This window comes from Mauremys reevesii, linkage group 8 (assembly GCF_016161935.1).
Source record: "Mauremys reevesii isolate NIE-2019 linkage group 8, ASM1616193v1, whole genome shotgun sequence".
NCBI classification, from domain to species: Eukaryota; Metazoa; Chordata; order Testudines; family Geoemydidae; genus Mauremys; species Mauremys reevesii.
Window position 1 is genome coordinate 91,914,494 of NC_052630.1, and position 25,027 is coordinate 91,939,520.

The 25,027-nt window shown below is 43.1% G+C and overlaps 1 protein-coding gene across 2 annotated transcripts in view; it reads right to left on the reverse strand.

The window, feature by feature from the left end:
- Positions 1–610: 610 nt before the first annotated feature.
- EFCAB7 (EF-hand calcium binding domain 7) overlaps positions 611–25,027 on the reverse strand; it is a 44,973-nt gene continuing 20,556 nt past the window's right edge. For both annotated transcript variants that reach the window (XM_039485707.1, XM_039485708.1), the window contains 8 exons: positions 19,464–19,605; positions 17,810–17,919; positions 16,289–16,446; positions 15,956–16,089; positions 13,438–13,586; positions 10,690–10,899; positions 3,268–3,375; positions 611–1,673 (listed from right to left, as the gene is read on the reverse strand). In XM_039485707.1, coding sequence (XP_039341641.1) covers positions 1,599–1,673; positions 3,268–3,375; positions 10,690–10,899; positions 13,438–13,586; positions 15,956–16,089; positions 16,289–16,446; positions 17,810–17,919; positions 19,464–19,605 — 1,086 coding nt within the window. In that variant the 3' untranslated portion in view covers positions 611–1,598. The remainder of the gene's footprint in view (positions 1,674–3,267; positions 3,376–10,689; positions 10,900–13,437; positions 13,587–15,955; positions 16,090–16,288; positions 16,447–17,809; positions 17,920–19,463; positions 19,606–25,027) is intronic.

The following is a 25,027-nucleotide window of genomic DNA, read 5'->3' on the forward strand; positions in this document are numbered from 1 at the left end:
TACTGGCATAGCTACGGCTACACAGCTGTGTTGGTATAGTCTTTGTAGTGTGGTCATACATGGACTGAAACATGAAAAAAAGGCATGAAGTCAGTATGGGAAGGAGGAGATAAAGGAAGCTTGAAGAAGAAAGGACTGAGCAGAGTGTGTGAAAGAGGTGCAGATGGGAATCAGAGCAGAGATGAAGGCAGGAGTGGAGAAGCACAGCACTGAAAGTGGAGTACAGGGAGTCTGACTGGGTAACGTGTAGAAGCCAGTGAAGGGATTCAAGGGAGTGTTATCTCAAGAGAGAGGAAGATTTTAGTTGCAGGATTCTGGAGAGAGTGGAGACAGGAGCAGCGCCAGGGTTTTTGGCGCCCTAGGCGCAGGGCTGGCTCTACCCATTTCGCCGCTGGTCCCGCGGCTCCGGTGGACCTCCCGCAGGCATCCCTGCGGAGGGTCCGCTGGTCCTGGGGCTCCGGTGGACCTGCCGCAGACGTGCCTGTGGATGCTCCACCGGAGCCATGGGACCAGCGGACCCTCTGCAGGCACGCCTGCGGGAGGTCCATTGGAGCCTCCTGCCGCCCTCCCGGCAAAATGCCGCCCCCCCCCAAATCCTGGTGCCCTAGGCAACTGCGCCTAGGAAGCGCCGGCCCTGAGTGGAGAGAAGAGACGCCTGGAGGTAGAAGTTACATTAATCAGGGTAAAAGATAACGGGTCAGATTTTTAACACAGTGTCATTGACAGAGAGGAAGGGATAGATTTTAGAGATATGGAGGAAGAAGAAATTGGGTTTGCCAAAAAACTGGATATAAAGGAGAGGAGTCAAAACCGACACCAAATTAGAGGTGGCGTGACATGGATGGAGTGAAGTTGTCAATGGTGGCAAAGAGGAGAGAGAGAAGCTCAGTTTCTGATACGAGGAGTTTGAGATAGTGGTGGGATATCCAAAAGGAAAGAGCAGTTGGATGGAGAGACAGTTGTACATGTAGGACTGCACAGCAAGCTATAGGAAAGACGGTTGGCTGAGCCAGCCTTGGCATTTGTGAGGCACAGCTGAAAAACAATAACTTGCACTTCCACTACATGTCAATGACCACTGTCTACCCTTATGCCCAGGACCAGCTAAGGATGTGAGAGAGGGCATAGCAAGCTGGTTCTTTGGGATACATTCAAAACATAAATGATTCATTTTATGTAAAAAGTGTGTGTGTGTGTGTGTTCCTTCTGCAGATGATTATTCCTTTCAAGCCTACCAGCTGATTTATGCTTTCAAGGCTGTGTTCCTCTCCAACAAAGGAAAGCATATATATTTCTAATTCCCTCAAATCGGCAGAGTGCGGTGCGGGGGGCTTGTGGCTGCAGGCTTTGCAGTCACAAAAAGCCATATCTGGCCATCAGATCTGAGGGACTGGATAGATTGAAGTCAGGCTTTGTGATTCATTGGCTTGAATAGCTGAAACCATGGGAGCAAAGCATAGATACAAAATAAATGATCTGTATCAGTCTTGGTTTTGAAATGGACAAGATTAATCAATTTATCTATTAATCACAGGACAATCCTGATTTAGTTCTTGTTTTAGTAGCTCCAAGAGTGGACTGTTTTCTAAACATGGTGTTTAAGGTACAAGAGAATGCACACAATTATATATCCATTCTTCTTGCTCTTTCAAAGGCATCACATGCTGACAAACCTGCATGTAAAAAGAGGGAAAATATAATGAACTATCTTTAGTTACCATTCTTTCCTTAATTCCTACCCAACTGAACATTTACTACTTAAAATGCCATCAAGATAACATTAATAATTTTATTTCTAGTACATATTGAAAAAGTTAGCTGATGCAAAATTGAAGTTGTGTAATGAAAGGTATTATTACTGCATTTAACTACATTATAGGTAAAATCTTGCAAGGGGCCCTAAGCTTACAATTCTCATTGGTTCCAGTGGAAAATGAAGCTAATAAAACACCTTGCAGCATGGAGCCTCCTATATCTGATCAAAGTTATCAGCAGAGGTGTTAGAATAACCCCGATCCTGCACTCCCATGGAGTTGCATCAATCTAAATGGGGCTCCAAGCAGGTCCAACAGTCCATCTGCACATGCCAGGATCAGGGCCAGAAGTTCGATAATGATGAAATACAGAGTAATATCGTTTGAATGATCTGCTTTTGAAAGAGAGACACTGTACTTTTAGCACTTTATAGAGTAGGGTTTTTTTAACTTGTATACCCATTTATTTCAACTTTTACTAAAAATAGTACAACTTCTGGAATGGGAGTCAGCCAATCAAATTGCCAGTTGGCTAAGCACTGTCCATTAATTAAGTTTTTTTTTAAAAGTCTGCCTGTTGGAAATTATATTGTCCATAACGTACATCATATACATGTATTTTTGTGTGTGACTGGTTAAAGCACACACTAAGTCTGTGCTTCATGCTCATGGAATGCATCAGATGAAGACAAACTTAAATTTGGCCCCAAATTAAAATGTTTAAGAGCTGCTTTTTTTTAAAACAAACCTAAGATGATAATGCCAATGAAAACAAATAAACATGCCACTGCAGGTGTTAGAAGTAAATTGATTTTGCACAAAAGCGAAACTGCCTAGTTACAGTAAATTGGATTTTTAAGTTTTTAATTTTTAATAATCTAAGGTGTCAGTAATATAAACAACATTATATGCAGCATATGGATGTTAGGTTAACTGTCTCTCTTTAATAACAGTATAATGAACATGCATCTCTCTACTGCAACAACACACATAATAAAACATGATTTAATTTACACTAATCATTTAAGAAGTATAGTCATTATTATTGACGGTTCATACAGGCAAAACATCGCCTGCTTTGAAAATAATTGTGTTAGGTTTGCATTAGCATTTACAAGATTTATTAATTGGTGACCAATCTGCTATGACAACTCTCTTTTATTGACATTAGGGGCTTGCTTTTTAAATAGGAGTGAATGCTGAAAGGTATTCATAATTAGTATGTACAATTATAGTGAAAGGGCAAGCGAATCAGACATTTGCATGCAAAAACTGGCTTGTTGTACATTTATCTGGCCATCTGCACAAGGAAATACCTGCACATGCATGGTGCACAATTTTGAAAATCAGGCCCTCCATCTTAACTATATTTCTCATGTAGATGGACATTTCTCCTTTTGCTTCATATCCACATACTCAATATTAATACAGAAAGATTTGCAAAAATAAACTCTAAAGGTGCCACATATGATATTTTTACTAAGATTTTAAATTAGGGAAATAATAACATTACCATCATGGATTTTGGTGCCACTTCAACAGCAAAAATGTTGAGTCCCCTGTTATTTACACAGTTCTTACTCTGCTCATTGTTGACATGAATAATCACTTTGTTTTCAGACTGTAAGTGGAAAAATGTTAGAGGTCTCATTAGTCTTCATGATTAAATGGCTGCTTTTTATAAAACAACTTAAAGATGCTGGTTATTTCATCTGAAATTGCTATTATAATGGGATGGAAAGTTTTAAATATGTAGGGTAAAATTTTAAAATGCACCTAAGTAACCTGAGATGAGACTTAAGTCCTTTTTCAAAAGCACCTGTGTCACTTAGGACCTCAAGTCTGATTAAAAGTCAGTGGGACTTTAGCTCCTATGTGACACAATTGCTTTTGAAGATTTTACCCACAGTGCTAGATTCTCTGCTAGTGTAAACTGGCACAGACCCTAACTTCCTTGAAGCTCTGCCAAGTCACACCAGCAGAGAATTTGGTACACAATGTACTTGTTTGGCATGCATGATGAGTAAACAATGTTATGCTTTGGGGCCAGGCCTATATCCAAGATATTGGACGTACTACTGGATATCTCTAGCTCAAGCTATAGGGGACTGATTTGGGAGCTGAAGGAGCAAGATTCAACTCTAAGAGAGAGAGTGTGTGTGTGTGTGAGAGAGAGAGAGAATGTGTGTGTGTGTGTGTGAGCGAGAGACACACACAGATTTGTGGTAATTATGTTCATTATGTGCAGATCATGGATTCATTACAAACAATCTCTTCCAAAATAAAACTTGCCTACCTATGAAATAATTCTTAAATATTCAACAAAATTAATGTAAATAAAATAGCTTAAATAATGAGCTAAATCCTGCCCTTTGATGTGTGTGTCCATGGCACCCACTGAAGCTGTGCACACACTTCTGAGAATGAAATACGACCCAATAATAAAACAGGAGACAGTCCAACTGGTTTTTAAGAAATGAATGGTATGGCCCAACCACAGCACAGAACCTCAAGCAGCTCTGTGGTGCCACCCAGCTCCAAAGACAGGAATGTTTGCAAACTCTGGGAGAGCAGGCCCCTGCTTCTGGGTAGATGGGTAATGGCTAAGTGACCGTCCAACTCCACAGATGGTGAATTACACCCCAAATGCCACCTCTGACAGTCAACACGGTGACTTTTGAACACCTGAGCAACAGTGGGGTTGGATCTCACTGAACAGGCCATGCTGCTCCCAACTTCCAGTGAATGACTCTGGAATGGAGTTATCAGTCAACCGGGCTGAAGATCCCTCCCCACTCCTCTCAGAGAATGGGGAGAGGTAACTCATAACTTGTAAGACCTCATCTCCAACCCTCTCTCCTGCCCTCCTCTGTAACCTCTACATCCCAGTGGGGAGTAGAAATGGTCAAAATCTACATAGGAAAGCTTACAGATAAGAAGAAACTTTAAGCTTTTCTATGGATAGCAATCAAACTACAAAGCCCCTATGGGCTGGGCCTAATTATCAACTGGCCCAGTGCAGAGCTGGTATATTCAACATGCTACTTATTGCTGTACAAAATAGCCCAGATTGGCCCCCTAGAGCTGCTCTAACATGTTACATGCTCTCAGAAAAACAATCAAAGCAACTATTTCAAACTGGAAAACAAGACTTAAATTAAAGACATGCTAGTATGTATTGTCATTCACTCATGTTTAGATCAATTTGGATTTCACATGGGCATTGAGAAATGCTAGAGATTTTTAGAAGAATGCTAACAATTGCTGCTCTTTATTGTGAAAGGGAATAGAAATATGATTGTATCAGACAGCAGCCTCCTCCTCCTACTTAACAGCTACCTATGACTCTATAAAGATAAGATTGGCAGAAGTGCTGTCTGTGATGCTCACAGTACAAAAGGTTTAAGTAGATTAGAATGCAAATATAATTATGTTTGAAATATCCTGAGTCTGAAAAAAACAAACACCACTCTGTGTTTATCTTTTCATTATTATTATTATGTCCTGATCTTTTCTTGGGAGGGGTCTACATTTCTACGTGGGAAGCAAGATGAAGATGGTTCATAGAGAAAGTAGTCTGTACTGCGTGTGAATAACAAGTGGGCATGGAAACAGGTGCAGAGACTGTTTAGTACATTTTTATTTCAAATTACATGACCTGATAAAAGAGTTGATTTTAGGGCATATATGGGCAGGCAAGAGCCATGGCTCCACCTACTCTCTATGCCCTTTGGGGCTCTGTGCAGGGCAGAGCCGCCCAGAGAATTCAGGGGGCCTGGGGCAAAGAAATTTTGGGGGCCCCTTCTATAAAAAAATTGCAATACTATATTCTCCTGAGGGCCCTTGCGGGGCCCACGGCAAATTGCCCCACTTGCTCCCCTCCACAGGCGCCCCTGGGAGAAATAAACCTTCCGCATTTCGGCACAAACCCAGTTTTGAGAAAACTTCTTTACAAGGTATCACTGGTTCTCAGAATCAGCTAGTGCTAAAAGGCACTAAAGCTCATTAAAAGGGCTGGACAAATATTTTCCATCAATTTTTTCTGGATCGAAAACTAGGGGTTTTTAAAAAGCAGAAAAAAATCACGGACAATGTCTGCTTTCCTTCAAAATTTGTTGTTTTTTTAATTGAAAAGCTGAAATTAGTCTGCCAAACCTGATCATGGTCTGAGGTTTCAGAAGTGTGGCCAAATATTTGCTGCTTGCTGTGTTTGATTGTTTAAAGAAACAATAAAAAAATTCTGCTTAAAAAAAAAATCCAAAACTTTTGAACCACCTCAGCTTGTAACCAAACACCTGAGCCCATCCAGTCAGAGATTTTTTTCAGGTTTCTGATACTCTGCTGGCTTTCTTGACTCGTATCTGTCTCCATAACTTTGGGTTCATTTAGGTTAGAACATAAGAACAGCCATACTGGGTCAAACCAAAGGCCATTCTGCCCAGTATCCTGTCTACTGACAATGGCCAATGCCAAGTGCCCCAGAGGGAGTGAACCTATCAGGTAATGATCAAGTGATCTCGCTCCTGCCATCCATCTCCACTCTCAGAAAAAGAGGCTAGGGACACCATTCCTTACCCATTCTGGCTAATAGCCATTAATGGACTTAATCTCCATGCATTTACCCGTTTCCTAGAGACTGGCTCCATGTGGTCCCTCACAAACTGGAGACGGTTACTGTGGGTTTGTCTTTAGTATAGCTTATGTACATACTCCACGAACTGAGCATTTGAGCTTGTTCCAGAATCTGGAATGAGCCTATGTTGTCAAAACTGAAATGCTCAAAATAGCACATGCATGTGAATGGACACAGGGTGCTAAAATTAAATTAATCCAGGGGTTCTCAAACTGGAGGTCAGGACCCCTCAGGGGGTCACAAGGTTATTACTGGGGGTCGTGAGCTGTCAGCCTCCACCTCAAACCCCACTTTGCCTCCAGCATTTATAATAGTGTTAAATATATAAAAAAGTGTTTTCAATTTATAAGGGGCGGGGGGTCGCACTCAGACGTTTCCTATGTGAAAGGGTCACCAGGACAAAAGTTTGAGAACCACTGAATTAACCCCTCTGGAGCCTCAGGGAATGCAGGGGAGGGGGGAGGTCTCCCTTGGTAGGGTTGGGAAGGATATTGCTCTTCTCATGTGATCCCTCCCCCAGTGGCTAATTTTAAATGAAGCTACCCTCCCCTGACATGAGTCTCCCTATGGCACTGAAATTAAATATAGACTATAATTTGGCATTTGCGAAGTGAAAGGGATGGTAGCCCTAATGGAAAAGCTAACAGCTTGGCTCTTCTGCAAGCCTCAAACTGCTGAATGAGCTTTAGGGTAGGGAAGGCTGTGCCTCCCAAACAGCCTGGCCCTGCCCCCTATCTGACCCCCACCCACTTCCTGCCCCGACTGCCCCCTCCGAATCCCCGACCCACCCTGCTCCTTGTCCCCTCACCGTCCCCCAGAAACCCCCCACCACCACGGGACCCCACCCCTGCTCCCTGTCCCCTGACTGCCCCAACCCCTATCCACCCCCCCATACCCCGCTGAGTCCTGACAGACCCCCCCCGGAATGCCCATAATCCAAACCCCCCCATTCCCTGCCCCCTGACCGCCCCCCAACCTCTGCCCCCTCCCTGTGCCCTGACTGTCCGCAGGACTCCCTGCCCCTTAGCCAACCCCCTGGTCCCAGCCTCTTACCCCCGGCTCCCTCCTCACCCGGAGCCTCAGCGCCTTGCTGAACAGCTGCAGCGTGTCTCCGGCGGGGCCTGAGCCCCGCCCCGCTCTGAGCCGCGTGGTGAGGGGGCGGGGCTGGGAGCTCCACGCCGAGCGAAGGGAGCTGAGCTCAGCCTGGAGCTCCCAGCCCCGCCCCCGCCCCACGCAGCTCTGAGCAGGGCGGGGCTCAGGGGCCATGCTGGAGACATGCTGCGGCGCTGTCTGAGGACGCCGCTTGATGCACTAAGGCTCTAGGAGAGGGGCGGAGGCGGGAGCCTCAGCTGTTCTCTTGGGGGCCCCTGCAGAGCCCAGGGCCCGGGGCAAATTGCCCCACTTGCCCCCGCCTCTGGGCGGCCCTGGTGCAGGGACAGGAAATCAGCTGAGCTCTTACACAGACCACAGAAGCATGGGTGGCAAGTTTGTAGAAATTTTGGTGGTGTCCAGAACCTGCCCCCCCAACTCCGCCCCCACCTGCCTAAGGCTCTGGGAGGGGTCTGGGGGGGGGTCTGGGGTGCAGGTCCTGGGCTGGGGATTAGGGCGCAGGAGGGGTGCAGGGTGCAGGCTTTGGGATGGAGTTTGGGTGCTGGATGCAGGCTCTGGGTTGGGGCAGAGGGTGGATGTGTAGGAGGGGGTGAGGGGTGCAGGCTTTGGGATAGAGTTTGGGTGCAGACTCTGGGCTGGAGATGGGGGCGTAGGAAGGGGTGAGGGGTGCAGGCTCTGGGAGGGAGTTTGGGGGTGGGAAGGGGTGTGTGGGGAGGGGGAGGGGGTGCATGCTCTGGGTGGGAGTTTGGGGATAGGAGGGAGTGCAGGGGTGAGGGCTGTGGGACTGAGGATGAGGGGTTCATGATGCAGGAGGGGGCTCAGGGCTGGGGCAGAGGATTAGGGTGCGGGGGGGATGAGGGTTGGGGCTGAGGATGAGGGGTTCATGATGCAGGAGGGGGCTCAGGGCTGGGGCAGAGGATTAGGGTGCAGGGGGATGAGGGTTCTGGCTGGGGCTGAGGGGTTTGGGGAGGCTCAGGGCTAGGGCGGAAGGGCAGGGTAAGGGCAGCCTGCCTTGCCAATAGTGCTTGGCAAGCACTAGGACCCTGGAGCAGCAGACAGCAGTTCTGCCAGGAGCCGCTCCGCCTAGGAATGTGCTATACTGGCAGCACAAGCAGGCATGGGAGAGGCGTCGCGCTGCTTTCTTTCAGGCAGGGATGCGGCGGGGTGGGGACACGCAGGGGGAGAGGTGGCAGGTGGAGGCCGGGACCCACTCCAGGCAGGGACGCGGTGGGGTCGGGGGGAGGCCCGCGGGGGCTGGGGCCCGATCCAGGCAGGGCCGGGGGAGAGACCCAGCTCCAAATATTGCTGGAGCAGAACCCCCAGAATATTCCTGGTGCCCGAGCACCACAAACGTATATAACCTGTCACCTATGCACAGAAGGATGGGAGATAGGCCTTTTACTCCACCTATAGCTGCTGGGAAGGGCCAGACAGAATCCATCCTTTACTTACTAGCATATTCTCTTATAATTAACTTTAGAAATAATAAAACATTATTTCCATTATACTTGCAATCAATGCCTGTATTTATGATTTGAAAGGTTAGTAGTAAACTCTGTGGAGACTGAGAATGGTGATATGCATAAAATTGCCCATTTATTTTTTTGCAGTCTTTTGTAATAAAAAAAATAAAACTACTAAGATTTTCATGAAAGTTCAACAAACTGGTCCAGTGCAGAGCAGAGAAGCTTGTGGAACCAAAATCTCCACTGGTGTAAGTGACAGTTCCATTAACCAGCAGAGAATTTGGCCCTTGGTATTTAAGAGCTTCTCTGAAAAATCCCCAAGCTGCATCTAATTTATCTACTTCTGAAGGATGAAGTGCTGAGAAAGTCCTGCCAGGATTTGAACCTGTGGTTCCAGGGAATCTAGATATTTCAAACTTACTATTAGATCACCAAGTCATTCCCTCCCGATGAGTGTTCCCTTCTAAAAAAATTTGACTACCCACATAGGCCCTAATTTTATTCTAGCTTCTGACTACACTATTTACTTATTCAGAAATCCTAAGGTAAGTGAAACTGAGTGTGAACAGACTTGGCATTAGGCCCTAAGCAAAAGGGTTTGAAATTTCTGCTTCCATCTCACTGAACACTTTTGATTAATAATTAAGTAAATCTTTTGCTCAACAATAGAGAAAGAAGCCAAATCCTTCAGCATGATGCTCAAAAACCTGAACAGACCCGGACAAGACTCAAAATAAATGGTAGAAACTGGTGGACGCCTAAGCACCTCAGGGTGCAGGAGGCAGTGACGGATTAGCCACTGGGCCAAAGGGGCCTGTGCCCAGGGCCCTGGCCAATTGGGGTGCCCCGTGCCCCGACTCATGCTGCTCGCCTGGCACTCCTACCAGGGAGTGGGGGAAGGCCCGCCCCTGCACCCTGGCCCCGTTTCCCGGTTGGAGTGCCAGGCGGGCAGGGGAAGCCCCTGCGCCTCAATCCTGTTCCCAGGCAGGACCACCGGGCGGGTGGATCCGGGCAAGCCTGCTCCCCGGCAGGACCACTGGGGGGTGGTGGTACAGAGGGGACTGCAGGCGAAAGGGGTGGGAAGGGGCCCCCACTTGCTCTGGCCCAGGGCCCCCCCAAACCCATAATCCGACTCTGGCAGGAGGATACAGAAAGAAGATACCTTTAAAGCTAACGGTTTAATGCTTCATCCATAATTAGTCCCTAAAACCAAAATCTGTGCATATCACTGTTCACTTTTAGTATACATTTTTTCTAAATGCAAAATTTTTAGAAACTGATCCTTTTCCACGAACAGTTTTGCTTTGAACTGATCAGCATTTTCTAGTGACAAAAACTCTTTATTGAAAAATTCCTGATCAGTTCTAATCATGAAGACATAATGTTGCTAATCTTTTACACCACACAAGTGCAATGCCTTTGTAAATACAGATAGGAATTCAGCTGATAATACAGTATGCAAATGCCCTACATCTTCTTAATAAATGAATGTTTTCTTTAGGCCTGATACAATGTCCATTTGAGTAGATGGACAAACTCCCATTGTTTTCAATGGACTTTGGATCAATCCCTTAAAGAAGAGGCTTTTTTTATTAAGTAGGTACAGAATCTATATATCAGAAAGTGTTACTATAGAAAGCTTAATGACAAGGGAATAACAACAATGATGAACATTAGCATGAAAATTATTTTGTGTAATGTGCATAAGAGAAATATCACACAATACCTTATTTTCAATAACAGAAGTGATCCGTGTATCACTTTTGTAGGTATAGACAATTATACTTTCACCACTATCCAGTACTTTGGCATCTCCTTTGTTAACAACAGACTTGCAAATTGCCCTGTTAAGTTGCCTGCTGCCTGCCTCCAGATAAACAGCTTTAATTCTGGGTTTGCATTTTTCTGCATAGATGTCAATGACAAAGGGGCATGCCTGTTATAGAAGAAAAATACAGTAATGATATACAGTATATTGTTTAGTTCTTATGCCTAATTTATTCCTCGGATTTTTATTCCCAGCTCTGTTTTCAGAGTTGCTCTGATGCAGAATTATCCAAATATAGGTGCACCATTGGGTATAAAAAATAGACAGACTTAGAAAACTCTGGATCTCCTGTTCTTTGTAACCTTTTTTGGTAATTCAGAAATTAGACTAAATCAACACAGCAAACAGCCATCACTGATAGTGCAAGCCTTGATGTAGTCAAATATACTGTACCATTCATCTTCTCAGATCACAAAATGTATCAGGCACCGAAGATGAAGTACTAGGGTGTTTGAGCACCAGAAAGAACCCTTTCCTCCTTAGTATTTTGGCAAACTCTTACCATTCAAATGAGTGGTTTTTGAATGCAGATTTTAAATTGAAATTTTGTGATAGGAAACACTCTTTGCGCTTCCATTTTGTTGTTTAGGATTAGTATGTGTGCCAACAAGGCGATGAGATTTTGCATTACTTTTAGTAGGCTCAGTAAGAGTACATCTGCTTTTAAAATGACCATCAGAATCTGCTATCTGTTAGCACCAACACATTTTTTACTTCCATTTTTACTTTATACAGTAGAACCTCAGAGTTACGAACACCTCGGGAACTGTTTGTAACTGTGAAATGTTTGTAACTTTGAACAAAATGTTATGGTTGTTCTTTCAAAAGTTTACAGCTGAACATTGACTTAAAAGCTTTGAAACTTTGCTAGGCAGAAGAAAAATGCTGCTTTCCCTTTATTTTTTTAATAGTTTACATTTAACACAGTACTGTACTTTGCATTTGGTTTGGTTTTTTTGGTCTCTGCTGCTGCCTGTTTGTGTTCTTCCGGTTCCAGAAGAGGTGTGTGGTTGACTCGTGAGTTTGTAACTCTGGTGTTTGTAACTCTGAGGTTCTACTGTTGTTGCTGTTAAAAGTGCTGCTGAAAGGGTAATCCAGGAACTGAGGGGTTAAATTATATGTGCTATTGAAGCAAACGATTCAAGCACACGATATATAGTTTGTAGTTATCTTTGGGAAACAAAGCTTCTAACCCACAAAGCACAGTTGTACAAGGCAGAGAACACTTCTTTGTTAGAGAACAGCTCTCTCTAGTGTCCAAACTGCAGAAAGACAGAGCATCACATCTTTCCAGCTTTGTTTGGGATAGTTGTAGGACAAGTGGTGAAGTGTAACCCAATGAGAAATTGCTCACAACCATTTGCTAATTTTTTTTAATCTTCTCATTGATATGAGAATAATTCTAGTCTCACAAATCCCAAAATACTACCACATCAGTGTTTTTATGTTAGTAGATTTTTGTTTTATGTGCACTGAATGGTTTTCTCTGGCAATTACATAGTCTCATGGCTCTGAGTTACTTTGGTTTAAGAGAAAGTAAACAAAGAAAAAATGATCATGGGGTGATAAAAACAGCTTTTCTTGGGAACAAGATATAAATACTAGACTTTACCACATATTTATAGAGGGTTTTTTGTGTCTTTATAGCTTTGCTTTTCTTCCCGAATCCTTTGCTAGAGTTACCCTTTTAAAACATCTTCTGTTGACGGCGTGGTAAGAAAGTGTGGGCCTTTAAAACCAACCTCAGTGCCACTTGGGCACATGAGTGCATGGGGAAGAGAATTCCTGATCCTACATATGACACAGGTTACTTTCTGGGCATTGGTATGACACTATGGTGAGAGGCAGCAGTAAAAACCCTAAAATAGCTAGTTAATCCTGTCTGGAGAGTTTGACCTCTGAGTCCATGTAAAAATACATTACCTGGAAGGTGTATTTATTATTGTTCTCACTTGTGGGTAGGTTCTCCTTGTCCTGCTCAGTGTGAACACCCTTCCTCATCCCCTGCTTCTATCCTTAATACCTCATTCTGCACCTGACACCTTCATGGTTAATTTTGGAATGAATACAAGTGGCAGCCATTTATTTGTTTTTAAGGGATGCTCTCCACAGCAACACACAGATGCTTTTTGGCTTCCCTTGTGGTTTGAACTAGGGGAAGGATTCTTTCCCAGTTAGCCAGGCAATGTTGGAAACCAGATTCAGAGCTTGGACAGCGAGAGCTCTGCACCTTTGGGTGCATTGACAGGCCACAATTTTCTGCCTCTATCTTCCCACCCACCACCTCACTGAGAACTGCTTCTCCCCAGCAGGTCACACCAAGCCCTCCAGGAGGTATGTCCCTAGTCCCCTTCTCTAACAGGCCATGTAAAATACTGGTATCCAACCTCTGGAAGATAGTCTAGTTCTCTCTTTAAACACTGAGGGTTGTCACTCCAGCGGCTCCAATCTCTACCTCCTCTGCTGTCCCCCTCAACAGTGCTAGCCCAGAGGATAGAATGCCAGACCTGAAATGCTTAGTGGAAACCTTATGAGCTGCACTGCTGGCCACTGAAATCAGTTTATGAAGGACAGAAGCAGTGTTGCAGTTTAACGTGCAGCAAGTTATATGGGAAATTGTGTATTTTTGATACACAACTATCATACCTCTGTCATTTCCAGTGCTTTATTGTAGCCCAGTGACAGTAAAGTGACCCAAAGGTCACTAGGATCCCCTTCACGGTCATTGGCCTCCATGAGATTCAAATCCATAAATCCCTGTCTTGTTAGCTCATTCTTCTTTGTGTCAAAATTCTCTGTATAAAAGGAAACAAGGTAGCGCTTAAATTACTTCTTCCTCAGGCATACAAACCTGCAGTCTCCACCCTGGCCTTTCTTAGGCAAAGCTCCCATTGACCTAAGTGAGGACTGCAAGATTTGGCCATTAGTCTTGGAGCCTCTAGTTCTCCAACTTTCATTATAAAATGCTGAAATGGTAAAAGATTCCCTTGAGTGAAATGTGTGTTGTTTACAGGGCTTCCCCTAGGATTTTAGGGAATGGCAGAGGCCGCAGGCTCATTGGCCCAAGAGAGGGGAGGTCTCAAAATGTAGAGAGTGTGGCTTGAATGATTTTTTCCCCCACGGCAATATCTGCAGTGGAGTAAGATTTTAAGAAAAGAGAGTTCTGGGAACAGGAAATGAAAGTCCAGTGGAGCTGTAGTGCTTTGGGGGCACTCTTGATAGAACATGTGTCAGCAAACATATAATTGAAATGTTCCTATGTCAGAGAATTTAAAAAATGGTTTTCTCATCATAACAATGTTAAATCTTGACTATATATCATTAAAAAGGGATTACCAATTTAATAAATCTATCTCAGGGTTGAGATGCTATTACAAACTGCTTGAACTTTGCTCTCAAGATTTATGATATTCATCTGAATCCTTCGACTGATTAATGTCTGGTAATCCATCCACCATGTTCACTGACACTTTCTCTCTCATAGGCACACACAAATATAAATAAAGGTATAAAAGGTGGTGCAGAATCTAGGGGGAAGAAACAGGAGGAGAAAAACTGATTTACAGGAGAACAGTATTTGGATGACATCTCCATCGTTCAGAAAAAGTTCCAGACACACTGTGGGGGTTTTAGACAGAAATGTTCAATAGGACTTGCAAAATTTAAAATGTTGTGGCCAGAATTAAGCAGGTTAAGAGGGGGTTGTAGCCAAATCACCACTGTCAACTAACTCTGACCTATCTTTCTATCTAGTCATTTATACTGCCCCATCACTGTAGTATCTGAGCATCACAAAATCATTAATGAATTTATCCCTTGTGTGGCAGAGCTGTATGTCATCAGGGCTTTGAAATACACCTCTACCCTGATATAACGCGACCCGATATAACACGAATTCAGATATAACGTGGTAAAGCAGTGCTCCAGGGGGGCAGGGCTGCGCACTCCAGTGGATCAAAGCAAGTTCGATATAACGTGGTTTCACCTATAACACCGTAAAGATATTTTGGCTCCCGAGGACAGCGTTATATCGAGGTAGAGGTGTATAACTGATTTTGAGTGTTAATGCCACAAAAATGTGTGGTTTTCCCCCCCTGCCAATTGACATTTAAGGCCAAATACTGCTCTCAAAAGGTGCAGGACTTTCACTGGCATAATTAGAACAGTGCCTACAGATCAAGAGCAATACATGGCTGTAAGAGTCCTAAAAATATGGCAGGCACCGAAGTCTCAGAAAGCATGTTTGCAGCTGTGAGAAGGACAATATGGACAATTTTATGGACTGTTTATGAAGTTTTAAAAGATTTATTTCCAGTGGAAAATACCTACATTTGGAGAAGCATTGCTCCAATTGATATTTTCTAGTGAAAACAATAATAATATGCACTAAATGTCCTGTTTTTCATGTTCAAATCACACATTGATTAACTGACCTTACAAAACCCTGTGAAGTAGGAAGGGATTACCATCTCTATTTTACACACGAGTAAACTGTGACAGAGAGTAACTGCAGCAGGTGGATTCAGTATAAAACCCACAATTAGAACTTTATAGTTCTTGGCACTCAGTTCTCTACTCAGAACATGTCCCTCACATACAAAACTTGAAATACACAAATAGCCATGAAAAGCATTTCTTCTATAGATGGACTATTAAACACAATTACTGCAAGCAAATGGGACAGAAGAAGAATAAAGTGATGGGAGAGTGGAGGAAAGGAAAACACGGAAAGAAGATGGGGCGGTGGCGGATAGAAAACAATGGGGAAGGGGAGCAGTATTTATCACACTATCGTGCTTTAGGCTACCCAGTAATTAGTGTATATTATATATATATATATATATGAATCTATATTAAGAATAACATTGTATATGAATGTAGGTAACTTCTCACCAAAAGCAGCAAAGAGTCCTGTGGCACCTTATAGACTAATAGACGTATTGGAGCATGAGCTTTCATGGGTGAATACCCACTTCATCGGATGCATGTACAGTGGGTATTCACCCACGAAAGCTCATGCTCCAATATGTCTGTTAGTCTATAAGGTGCCATAGGACTCTTTGCTGCTTTTACAGATCCAGACTAACACGGCTACCCCTCTGATATTTCTCACCAAAAGTTCAACATTACTGGACAGTTTAATTAAGCAGAGTAACAAGCTTACCCTTGCATACTGCCCATGCTTCCTCATCACATTTCTCACCACTAGTCCTCAGTTCAAAGAAATTGTATTCTTCCAGGCTCAGAAGGCCATTTCCATCTAAATCAATCATTTCAAATATATCTGATAAAGCTGCTCTAAAAGACAGAGAAGACAAGACAGTTTTTAAATGCTTCAGCTTCCTTCCTCACACCGTTGCAGTGAATGATCCAATACATTGAAAAATGTGTTTCCAAAGCAATGTTATCCAGACAGAAATGAATTCAGCAGCATAAAGGATACTGAGAATATATACTTTTATGACAGCTAGTATGCCTCCTTGCAAACATGACTCACTTGAACTCTTTGGTAAGGGCCAGCTCTCCATCTCCATCTCTATAAACCAGTTTTGCTTCTCCAGTAACTTGCTTTTTTATCTTCTTGAGCTTACAGCCAGTTGTGAATGGAATTAGCCAGTAAATACCAGATCCCAGTTCACCTTTCCACATAAACATCTATTCTCAATGGAAAACGGAGAAATCTGTGAGCCATTACAGTATTTATCCAAAGCCTACCTTCATTATTAATATTCCCACAATAATGATCAATTAACAGAAGGTACGCACTGTTAGAGCCCCCATATTTTCTTTCCTTAGAGATGGCAAATCCCAACAAGATGCTTTTCATGCCAGTATATAGACATGATAACTGGTGGATCTGCTAGTTGTAGTAATAGATACATAGCTGTGTAGGACTACAAGCAGCTGTTCAACATTTCTGCTGCCCCACAGATTTTTAACCAATTTAAAATTTTAAGCTTGAAAATAAAATCAAAACAAAACAAAACACTTTTCCTGCCAGAGGAGGCAGGTTGATAAAACAGCACCAACTTTCTCACTGTTTCCCCCGAGAGTGTAAATCAGCTGCAGACCAGCTCACAATCTGGCCCTGATTCATCAACCTGCATCAAATTTGCAACGAAAGAATTGTGTGGTTCCTTGTAAACGTTCACAAGCAACAAGAGGTGCAAGAGACAGGCTTGTCACATGATTAAGGCTCTGGGTTGGGATTGAGGAGACCTAGGTTCAATTCCTAGTTCTACTAAAGTCTTCCAGTGTGGCCTTGTGCAAGTCACATAGTCTTTCTCTGCCTCAGCTCACCATTTGTAAAGTGGACATAATAGTTCTCTCTTATTTATAAGATTGTAAATTCCCCAGGCCAGGGAGTGTTGCTTGGTTTATGTCTGCACAATCCTGTCCCAAACTCATTTCCCTGTGGCTTGACAGCTGAGGAGATGATTTCACATTGTCATTTCTCCCTCTGTTGGTTTTACCACAGGAAAGGAGCATGTACCAATGTGTAACTATGGCTGGACTCATACCATGGTGAAGGGAAAGTCCATGAGGTTGACCTTGTGGTGTTTTGACCTCTTGCAGGCAGAGGGAAGGTGGCTTTTGAGGGTGAAACTGAGCTTTCCCAGGCAAATTCCTTGAATCTTGGAACATTTGTACAAAGAACCAGCAACTCAACATTTTTCCCTGGCCTACCCTTTGGGAACACAGCTCTTCCAGGAGCAACCTCAACTCTTCTTTACCTGTGCATTGCAATTCCCTGCACCTCAGGTGTTGGGGTTCGAAAGGTGTGGAATGAAGTTAATATTGCTAGGAATAACATTAGCTTCTGCTGACTTCTGTGGCAGTAGCCCTGACAGTTTTGCACAGGAAGATGCATAGAGCAGTTGTTCCTCATTTCTGCCTTCTCACACCCTGGCATGTTGCCCTCTCAAACCTGTGCAGCCCCAAACTGTGCTGTGTTGACACATACATAAAGATTTTTAAAAAAAAAATCAACATGAGAAATGTAAGGAAAATATCTGACCTCTTTATTTTGTACTTCAGTAAAGCTCACAAGCTGTAGGTTTTCTTGGCTTTCATTTTCCCTGAGAACATACAAAGCTGTGTCCACTGATAACCATGGAGAAGTTTTTCCTACAAAACAAAAAACCCTCAACCAACCAGCAAACCCCACCCCTCCCCGAAACCAAACACCCCTCTCCTTCCCAAAAAAACAAGTATTTGATATCTGCATAAATGTAGGGCATAATTCTCACTTCTGTTCCACACTGTGAACCTTTCTATTATATATTCTGTGTTCATTTCACATGCAGAACTCCAGCTGACCTCAGTGGAAGAGCTGCACACAGAATGAGTTTATAATATGCTTTTGAGATCCCCAGGGTATATCAGAGCAAAGAATTTGCCCTTAGTTTTTGACACTTAGTGATTACTGTTAAAAGGTCTCAAATGCCAAGTGTTTTTGGTAGCTATAGAAGTTACACTACTTCCTTTCTACCAATAAATAACAACACTGTTTATTACTTTTGTTATTGAACAAGACATTCTTAGCATTTGCAATTAAAGTTATGTCAGCAATTGAGAGTCCTTCTTCAGAGGGTCTGTAAATCTTGTTACAATTTACTTTGATTTGAAATCTAGCTTTTGTTTATTTAATAGCGCGAAAAAATCTTAATGTGCAATGTGTCAATGTGTATTCGTACTATACACTGTCAGTGAAGATCCCTGTGTAGTGGAATGCCAAACCAGCATGACTGTCCTCAAATAACTCACAATTTCAACATATGCTCAATTACTGTACAATGGATCACATATCTGGAGTTATTCTGAGGGTGCAGAAGTCTCTGAAGGATAGGACACAATAATTGTTGAGCTTTACATTGCAAGCACCTCACACACACACACACACACACACACACACAGAGTCAAAACCTCTATTTGATTTGTAATAGGTCCAGTTTGAATGGAGGCCTCATCCTGTATATGCTACTATGCCTAATTCCATTTTATTCCATCTGATTTTGTGCAATTTCTCAAGCCCTGGTGCACTCAAACAAATTAGCTACTTAGTGGTCTTCAAGTTAACAATAAAAGCAAAACCATAGTACAAGCTTCAGGTTCCCTTCCATCTAGCAAGTCCGTGTGAGTTAATGTTAGGTTGTTGCTACATACCACAAGCATTGCCCTCTCCTTTGTTAAAACCTCAAAGATTTTTTTAAAGTTCTCACAAAAAAGGGAATTGCTGTTCTACTAGACATATTCCTGCTTCATATGTAGTCAATACACCACCTCCTTTTTCTCTGTCAGATGCAATATGAGCTTTTGATTCTCAGCTATGTCTCAGAATCATTTGCAGAATAGCAGCAGTCACTACAGAAGATTCTCAGGCATGTTTGGGACGCAGTAGCATCTGTTACACATGACTGAGCAGAAAAAAGTGACAGCTTTTTGGAGAAAAATGTCCAAGCTAGGGGACTGGATGCACTGCTGGGTGAGCTAGTAGAAGGAATAGAGTGAAGAAAGCTTTCGAGCTTTAAGCTGGTCCAATAAAAGATATTACCTCATCCACCTTGTCTCAGAGCAACCCCTGGCAGTTCCATAGGGTATTCTGCAGGACATGTCAGTTTCTCAGACCTCCCTGCTGATTCTCCAAACAAACAAAATATAAATATGCTTACCTTCTAACTGGCTAAGGTTTAAAGGTTTAATGGTGATATATACTGTTGACCTTTGAGGTAAGTACAACCTATATTTATGAGTAATGATTTCACCATCTTCCTCTAAGAAGAAGCATCCTTTGGACTGTGCACACTGCCAATCCTGGAAACAAAACCAAATATATATATTAGAAGTTCATCTTGGTCTTTAATGCTTTTCTCTTAGTAAATTATTTTGGTCTTAGCTACAGCTGGGTGAATACTGCATAAAATCTCCTACAATACTCCTTTGAATTTTTAAATGAATTCAATTAACCAGCAGGTACACCTCTTTTGTATTCGCTTTCTGCGGATATTCTAGCAAACCTGCTTCACAAATTTTACTCTCAGCTGCTGAAATATTTGTGGAAAGTGAATTTTGAGCTGCATAACTAGCCAATTATGTGAACTCCAAACTGAGAATTTCACACTTGAATATGCAATTTGAAAACTGTGCTGTTATTAGTTCCATCGAGTCATCCAATCAGGGAACCTAATGAACTGGCTGAACAACCAAGAATTCTTTGTTCAGACAAGTCACAAGCAGGTAACATTTGTCAAATAAATTAATCATGAATTATTCACTAAAGATACTCTTTTAGACCCCAGTTCAGCTATCCATGAACTTAAATCCACCTCAGTTCAGAGAAGCATTTAAGCACATGCAAAAGTCCCTTTGAAGCAAGGGCGGCTCTAGACATTTTGCCACCCCAAGCACGGCAGGCATGCCTGCAGGAGGTCCGCCGAAGCCGTGGGACCAGCGGACCCTCCGCAGGCAAGCTGCCAAAGGCAGCCTGCCTGCCGCCCTCGCGACGACCGGCAGAACGCCCCCAGTGGCTTGCCGCCCCAAGCACGTGCGTGGCGTGCTGGTGCCTGGAGCCGCCTCTGCTTTGAAGTCACTGGGACTAATGCATGTGCTTAAGTTCTTTGCTGAATTGGGTCCTGAGGCACAGATCCTCAAAAGATATTTAGGCACCTAAGTCCTATTCATTTCAAGGGTTGTTAGGCACCTAAATAACTTTGGGGGATCTGGGCCTGAGAACATATAGCTGCATCACCCTCATAAATCTAACACAAGTTGGCCTGATACACACACTTCATTCAGGATGCAACAAATTGACAATTTTCTGCAATATCCTGAATGAACTTTACTGAATTAAAGTAAACTGTATTAAACTTTTGGGGTCCATTGTATTAAAAATGCAACTGTGTATGTGCTATTGTGGAACTTTATGTACGTCCAGGGGAAGGATAAATAGGAAAACGGGGTGATTAGGCAAATTCACTCAGGTTGTGACATCTCCAGAGAAACCATCCCGCTGGAGAGACATGCATATATTAGATCAAACTAGATTCTTCAGAGACCAACAGACAAAAGAAGAGGGTTTGGATAAATAATCTAGTTTTAAACTGGTTCATGGCCTTTTTCCTGATCCAGCAAAGGGACAGGTCCTCTGGTCCGTGGAAGGCCCCAATCCTTAGGATAGGGTTAAAAGGACTGGGCCTATTGAAGCCTAACAAGACTGTGTGCTTGCTCTGAAGCTGAACTGGTAACCACAAGGATCCCCTTCAGTGGGGGAAGAGAAGGAGGGTTAAGAACTGATCCTGCTAGAGTCCATGTTAAGGTTGGGGTTCATTCTGGTAAGCTTATTAGCATGTGTGTACGTCCTTTTATTGTTTTGAAATATGTTTTCTCTGTAGTGTTTTTTACCTTATGAATAAAGCAGGCTTGCATAGGAAGTCTTTGTGACAACTTATATCTGTAGCAATTACACTTATCTGTCTTGAAAGAGAAGCAAGCAGGGACATTTGGGCAAACTGTCTGGGCTGCACAGGGAACTGTGCAGTCTGGAAATACCCTACTCAGAAGAGAGTGAGACGTGTCTCCACCCAACAATAGCTGGGGAGCTGGAAGCCTGAGAATGGGTACACTTGCTGGGACAGTAAGGGGGAACCCAGGTGCAGTTGCCATGAACTCTGACACAAGGCTTGCCAGAATTTGGCTAAATTGGGTATGAATTCTTCTCCCTTTTCCTACTGAAAGCAATTATTTTTGGCTATTGCTGAAGCCAGTGGAAAGATAAAAAAGGAAGATTGCACTATTTGCGTACAAGGTTTCGAGAGAAGTTATGTTGCTACTGCCAAGATACAACAACAATTACAGACTAGGTATTTTAAAAATGGCATGTTCCAAATTTTCCCTCAAGCTATCACTTGGAAAACAGAAACAAAGTCATTATAGGAGTGTTGTCACTGGATGTTTCCAACCTTCAGGGAAGAAAGGAATAACTGATTTTGCCTATTTTTGAAAATCCCTCAAGCTTTTTGTGGCTATTTTCCTAGCAATGGAAGAACACTATCCTCTGACATTTTAGTCTATTGACATTGTTTTTGAGCACAGCTTAGCTTCTGGAAGCTTTCCATTGTAGTTTTTGCATCTCATCTGTTTTAAACAACAATAAAACAGAGCATAATAAATACAATGTTTCTTGTAAGGATAATGCACCATAACAACATTTCATGATAGATCCGTCTCCCTTGGTAAACTGCTTATTTAGTTTTGTTCTAAGAAATTGGTAATTTTCTATGGCCCTTATTCTGTAATCACTCCTGGACTTAGAGATAGATTATCCATTGCACTTCACCTTATGTAACTTTTTACACCAGTGAAAAGTGAGTGTAAAATGCAGCCATTCTGACTAGATAGTGTTTTATACCCATTTATAGCCATTCTGACTAGACAGCGTTTTGCACTGGTGTAATGACTACACCAAGTGAGGGGCAACATAAAATTGGGCCCATTGCGTTTGCTATCCTAAGTAGACTAATGGCACCAAGTACAACGCTTGGTAATGTTTGCAGGATTGGGCCCTATATGTAGATCTGCCCATTGATAACTGCATATCTCTGATCAGTCACTGAGTAACATAAGTCTTCCTTTGGGACCCAATACTGCACCACAAAGACAATGGAAGCAGGATCAAGCCCTTTTATAGTTAGCATCTTTCATTTGAGGATCTAATGGTATGTTACAAACAAATTAAGACTCACAATATCACTTTGAGATAAATAAATTTGCTTTAATTATCTGTAAAAAGAGTATAAAAGTACAGAGAAGTAAAATTTCCTTGAGCAAGGTCATCACAGCTATTTGGAGAAAAAAAAGTTCTGCAGATCCTATCAAAAATATTTTCTCTACTTCCACATACAGCCTCTGAATCGTTCATTTATTAAGAAACAATTATACAAAATAATAGAACAACACCAAAAAGAAACCCGAGAAACAAATCCAACTGAAACAATAACTTCAAACTATAGGAAGTAAAGAACAGGAGTACTTGTGGCCAGGGCGGCTCTACGTTTTTGGGCGCCCCAAGCAGTCATGCGCGGGAGGCGCCCCGGAGCCGCGGGAGCAGCGGACCTCCCGCGGGCATGACTGCGGCTGCGGACGGTTCGCGGCTCCGGCGGCTCCGCTTGAGCTGCCGCAGTCATGCCTGCGGGAGGTCCAGCCGAGCCGCGGACGAGCGCCCCCTCCGCAGTCATGCCTGCGGCAGGTCCAGTCCTCCCGGGGCTCCGGTGGACCTCCCGCAGGCATGACTGCGGCAGGTCCGCCGGCCCAGCCTGCCGCCCCCGCCCCCGGCCGCAGGGGACGCCCCCTAGATTTTGCCGCCCTAGGCACCAGCTTGTTTTGCTGGTGCCTAGAGCCGCCCCTGCTTGTGGCACCTTAAAGACTTACAAATTTATTTCAGCATGAGCTTTCGTGAGCTACAGCTCACTTCTTCGGATGCATAGAATGGAACACACAGACAGGAGATATTTATACATACAGAGAACATGAAAAGGTGGAAGTACGCATACCAACAGGAAGAGTCTAATCAATTGAGATGAGCTATCATCAGCAGGAGAAAAAAAAACTTTTGAAGTGATAATTAAGATGACCCATAGAAGGTGTGAGGAGAACTTAACATAGGGAAATATATTCAATTAGTGTAATAACCCAACCATTCCCAGTCTCTGTTTAAGCCTGAGTTAATTGTATCTAGTTTGCATATTAATTTGAGTTCAGCAGTCTCTCTTTGGAGTCTGTTTTTGAAGTTTTTTTGTTGCAAAATTGCCACCTTCAAGTCTGTCACTGAGTGGTTAGAGAGGTTGAAGTGTTCTCCTACTGGTTTTTGAATGTTATGATTCCTGATGTCAGATTTGTGTCCATTTATTCTTTTGCGTAGAGACTGTCCGGTTTGGCCAATGTACATGGCAGAGGGGCATTGCTGGCACATGATGGCATATATCACGTTGGTAGATGTGCAGGTGAACGAGCCCCTGATGGCATGGCTGATGTGATTAGGTCCTATGATGGTGTCACTTGAATAGATATGTGGACAGAGCTGGAATCGGGCTTTGTTGCAAGGATAGGTTTCTGGGTTAGTGTTTATGTTGTATGGTGTGCGGTTGCTGGTGAGTATTTGCTTCAGGTTGAGAAGCTGTCTATAAGCGAGGACTGGCCTGTCTCCCAAGATCTGTGAGAGTGAGGGATCATCTTTAAGGATAAGTTGTAGATCTTTGATGATGCACTGGAGAGGTTTTACTTGGGGGCTGTAGGTGATGGCTAGTGGCGTTCTGTTATTCTACGCATCCGAAGAAGTGAGCTGTAGCTCATGCTGAAATAAATTTGTTTAATAACAGAACACCACTAATTACAGGCTAATTAATTAAGAGAAAAAACTTTTGTGGTGATAATCAAGATAGCCCTACAAAAGTTTTTTCTCTTAATTAATTAGCCTCTTAGAGTTGGTAGGACAACTCCCACCTTTTCATGTTCTCTGTATGTATGTATATATATCTCCTCACTATATGTTCCATTCTATGCATCCGATGAAGTGGGCTGTAGCCCACGAAAGCTTATGCTCAAATAAATTTGTTAGTCTCTAAGGTGCCACAAGTACTCCTGTTCTTTTTGCGGATACACACTAACACGGCTGCTACTCTGAAACCTGTATGTTTTAGAATTCTTATAGAGCCTTTTTTCCATTTAAACAGAATTTCTCAACCTACACTGTACCAAAAACTCTAAGCTCAGATACGCAAAGCTCCATAGGTATCTGGAAATACAATCTCTAATGGGAACTAGGTATCCAAGTCCCTTCCTCTAACCTACCGTCTTTACTGCAAAGTTCTACCCATACAGAAGACTAACATGCTAGAGCTCTTATTTTTAAAATGATTTCAACAGGAACTAGGAGAGATAGTTATTTGGTTTTTACCCGTAGAAAGAAAAAGACCTGATCTCAATGAGACCCCTGAATAGAGTCTGTTCAACATTTTACACTGACCTTTACCAAACAAACCCTGCCCCCTAGAAATGTGATGGGGAAGAGTCACCTAACCTGCAAAGAACAAATGGGAGAGAGTGAGAGAGAAAGAGAAAGAGAGGTGAAAAACAACTGGAGATCAATGGTGAAGGGGTTGAGATTGAGTGGAAGATGGAGTTCCATAAACCTATAAAAGAAGTTAGGGTCAACATTTTAAAATTATACTAAGATTAGTGT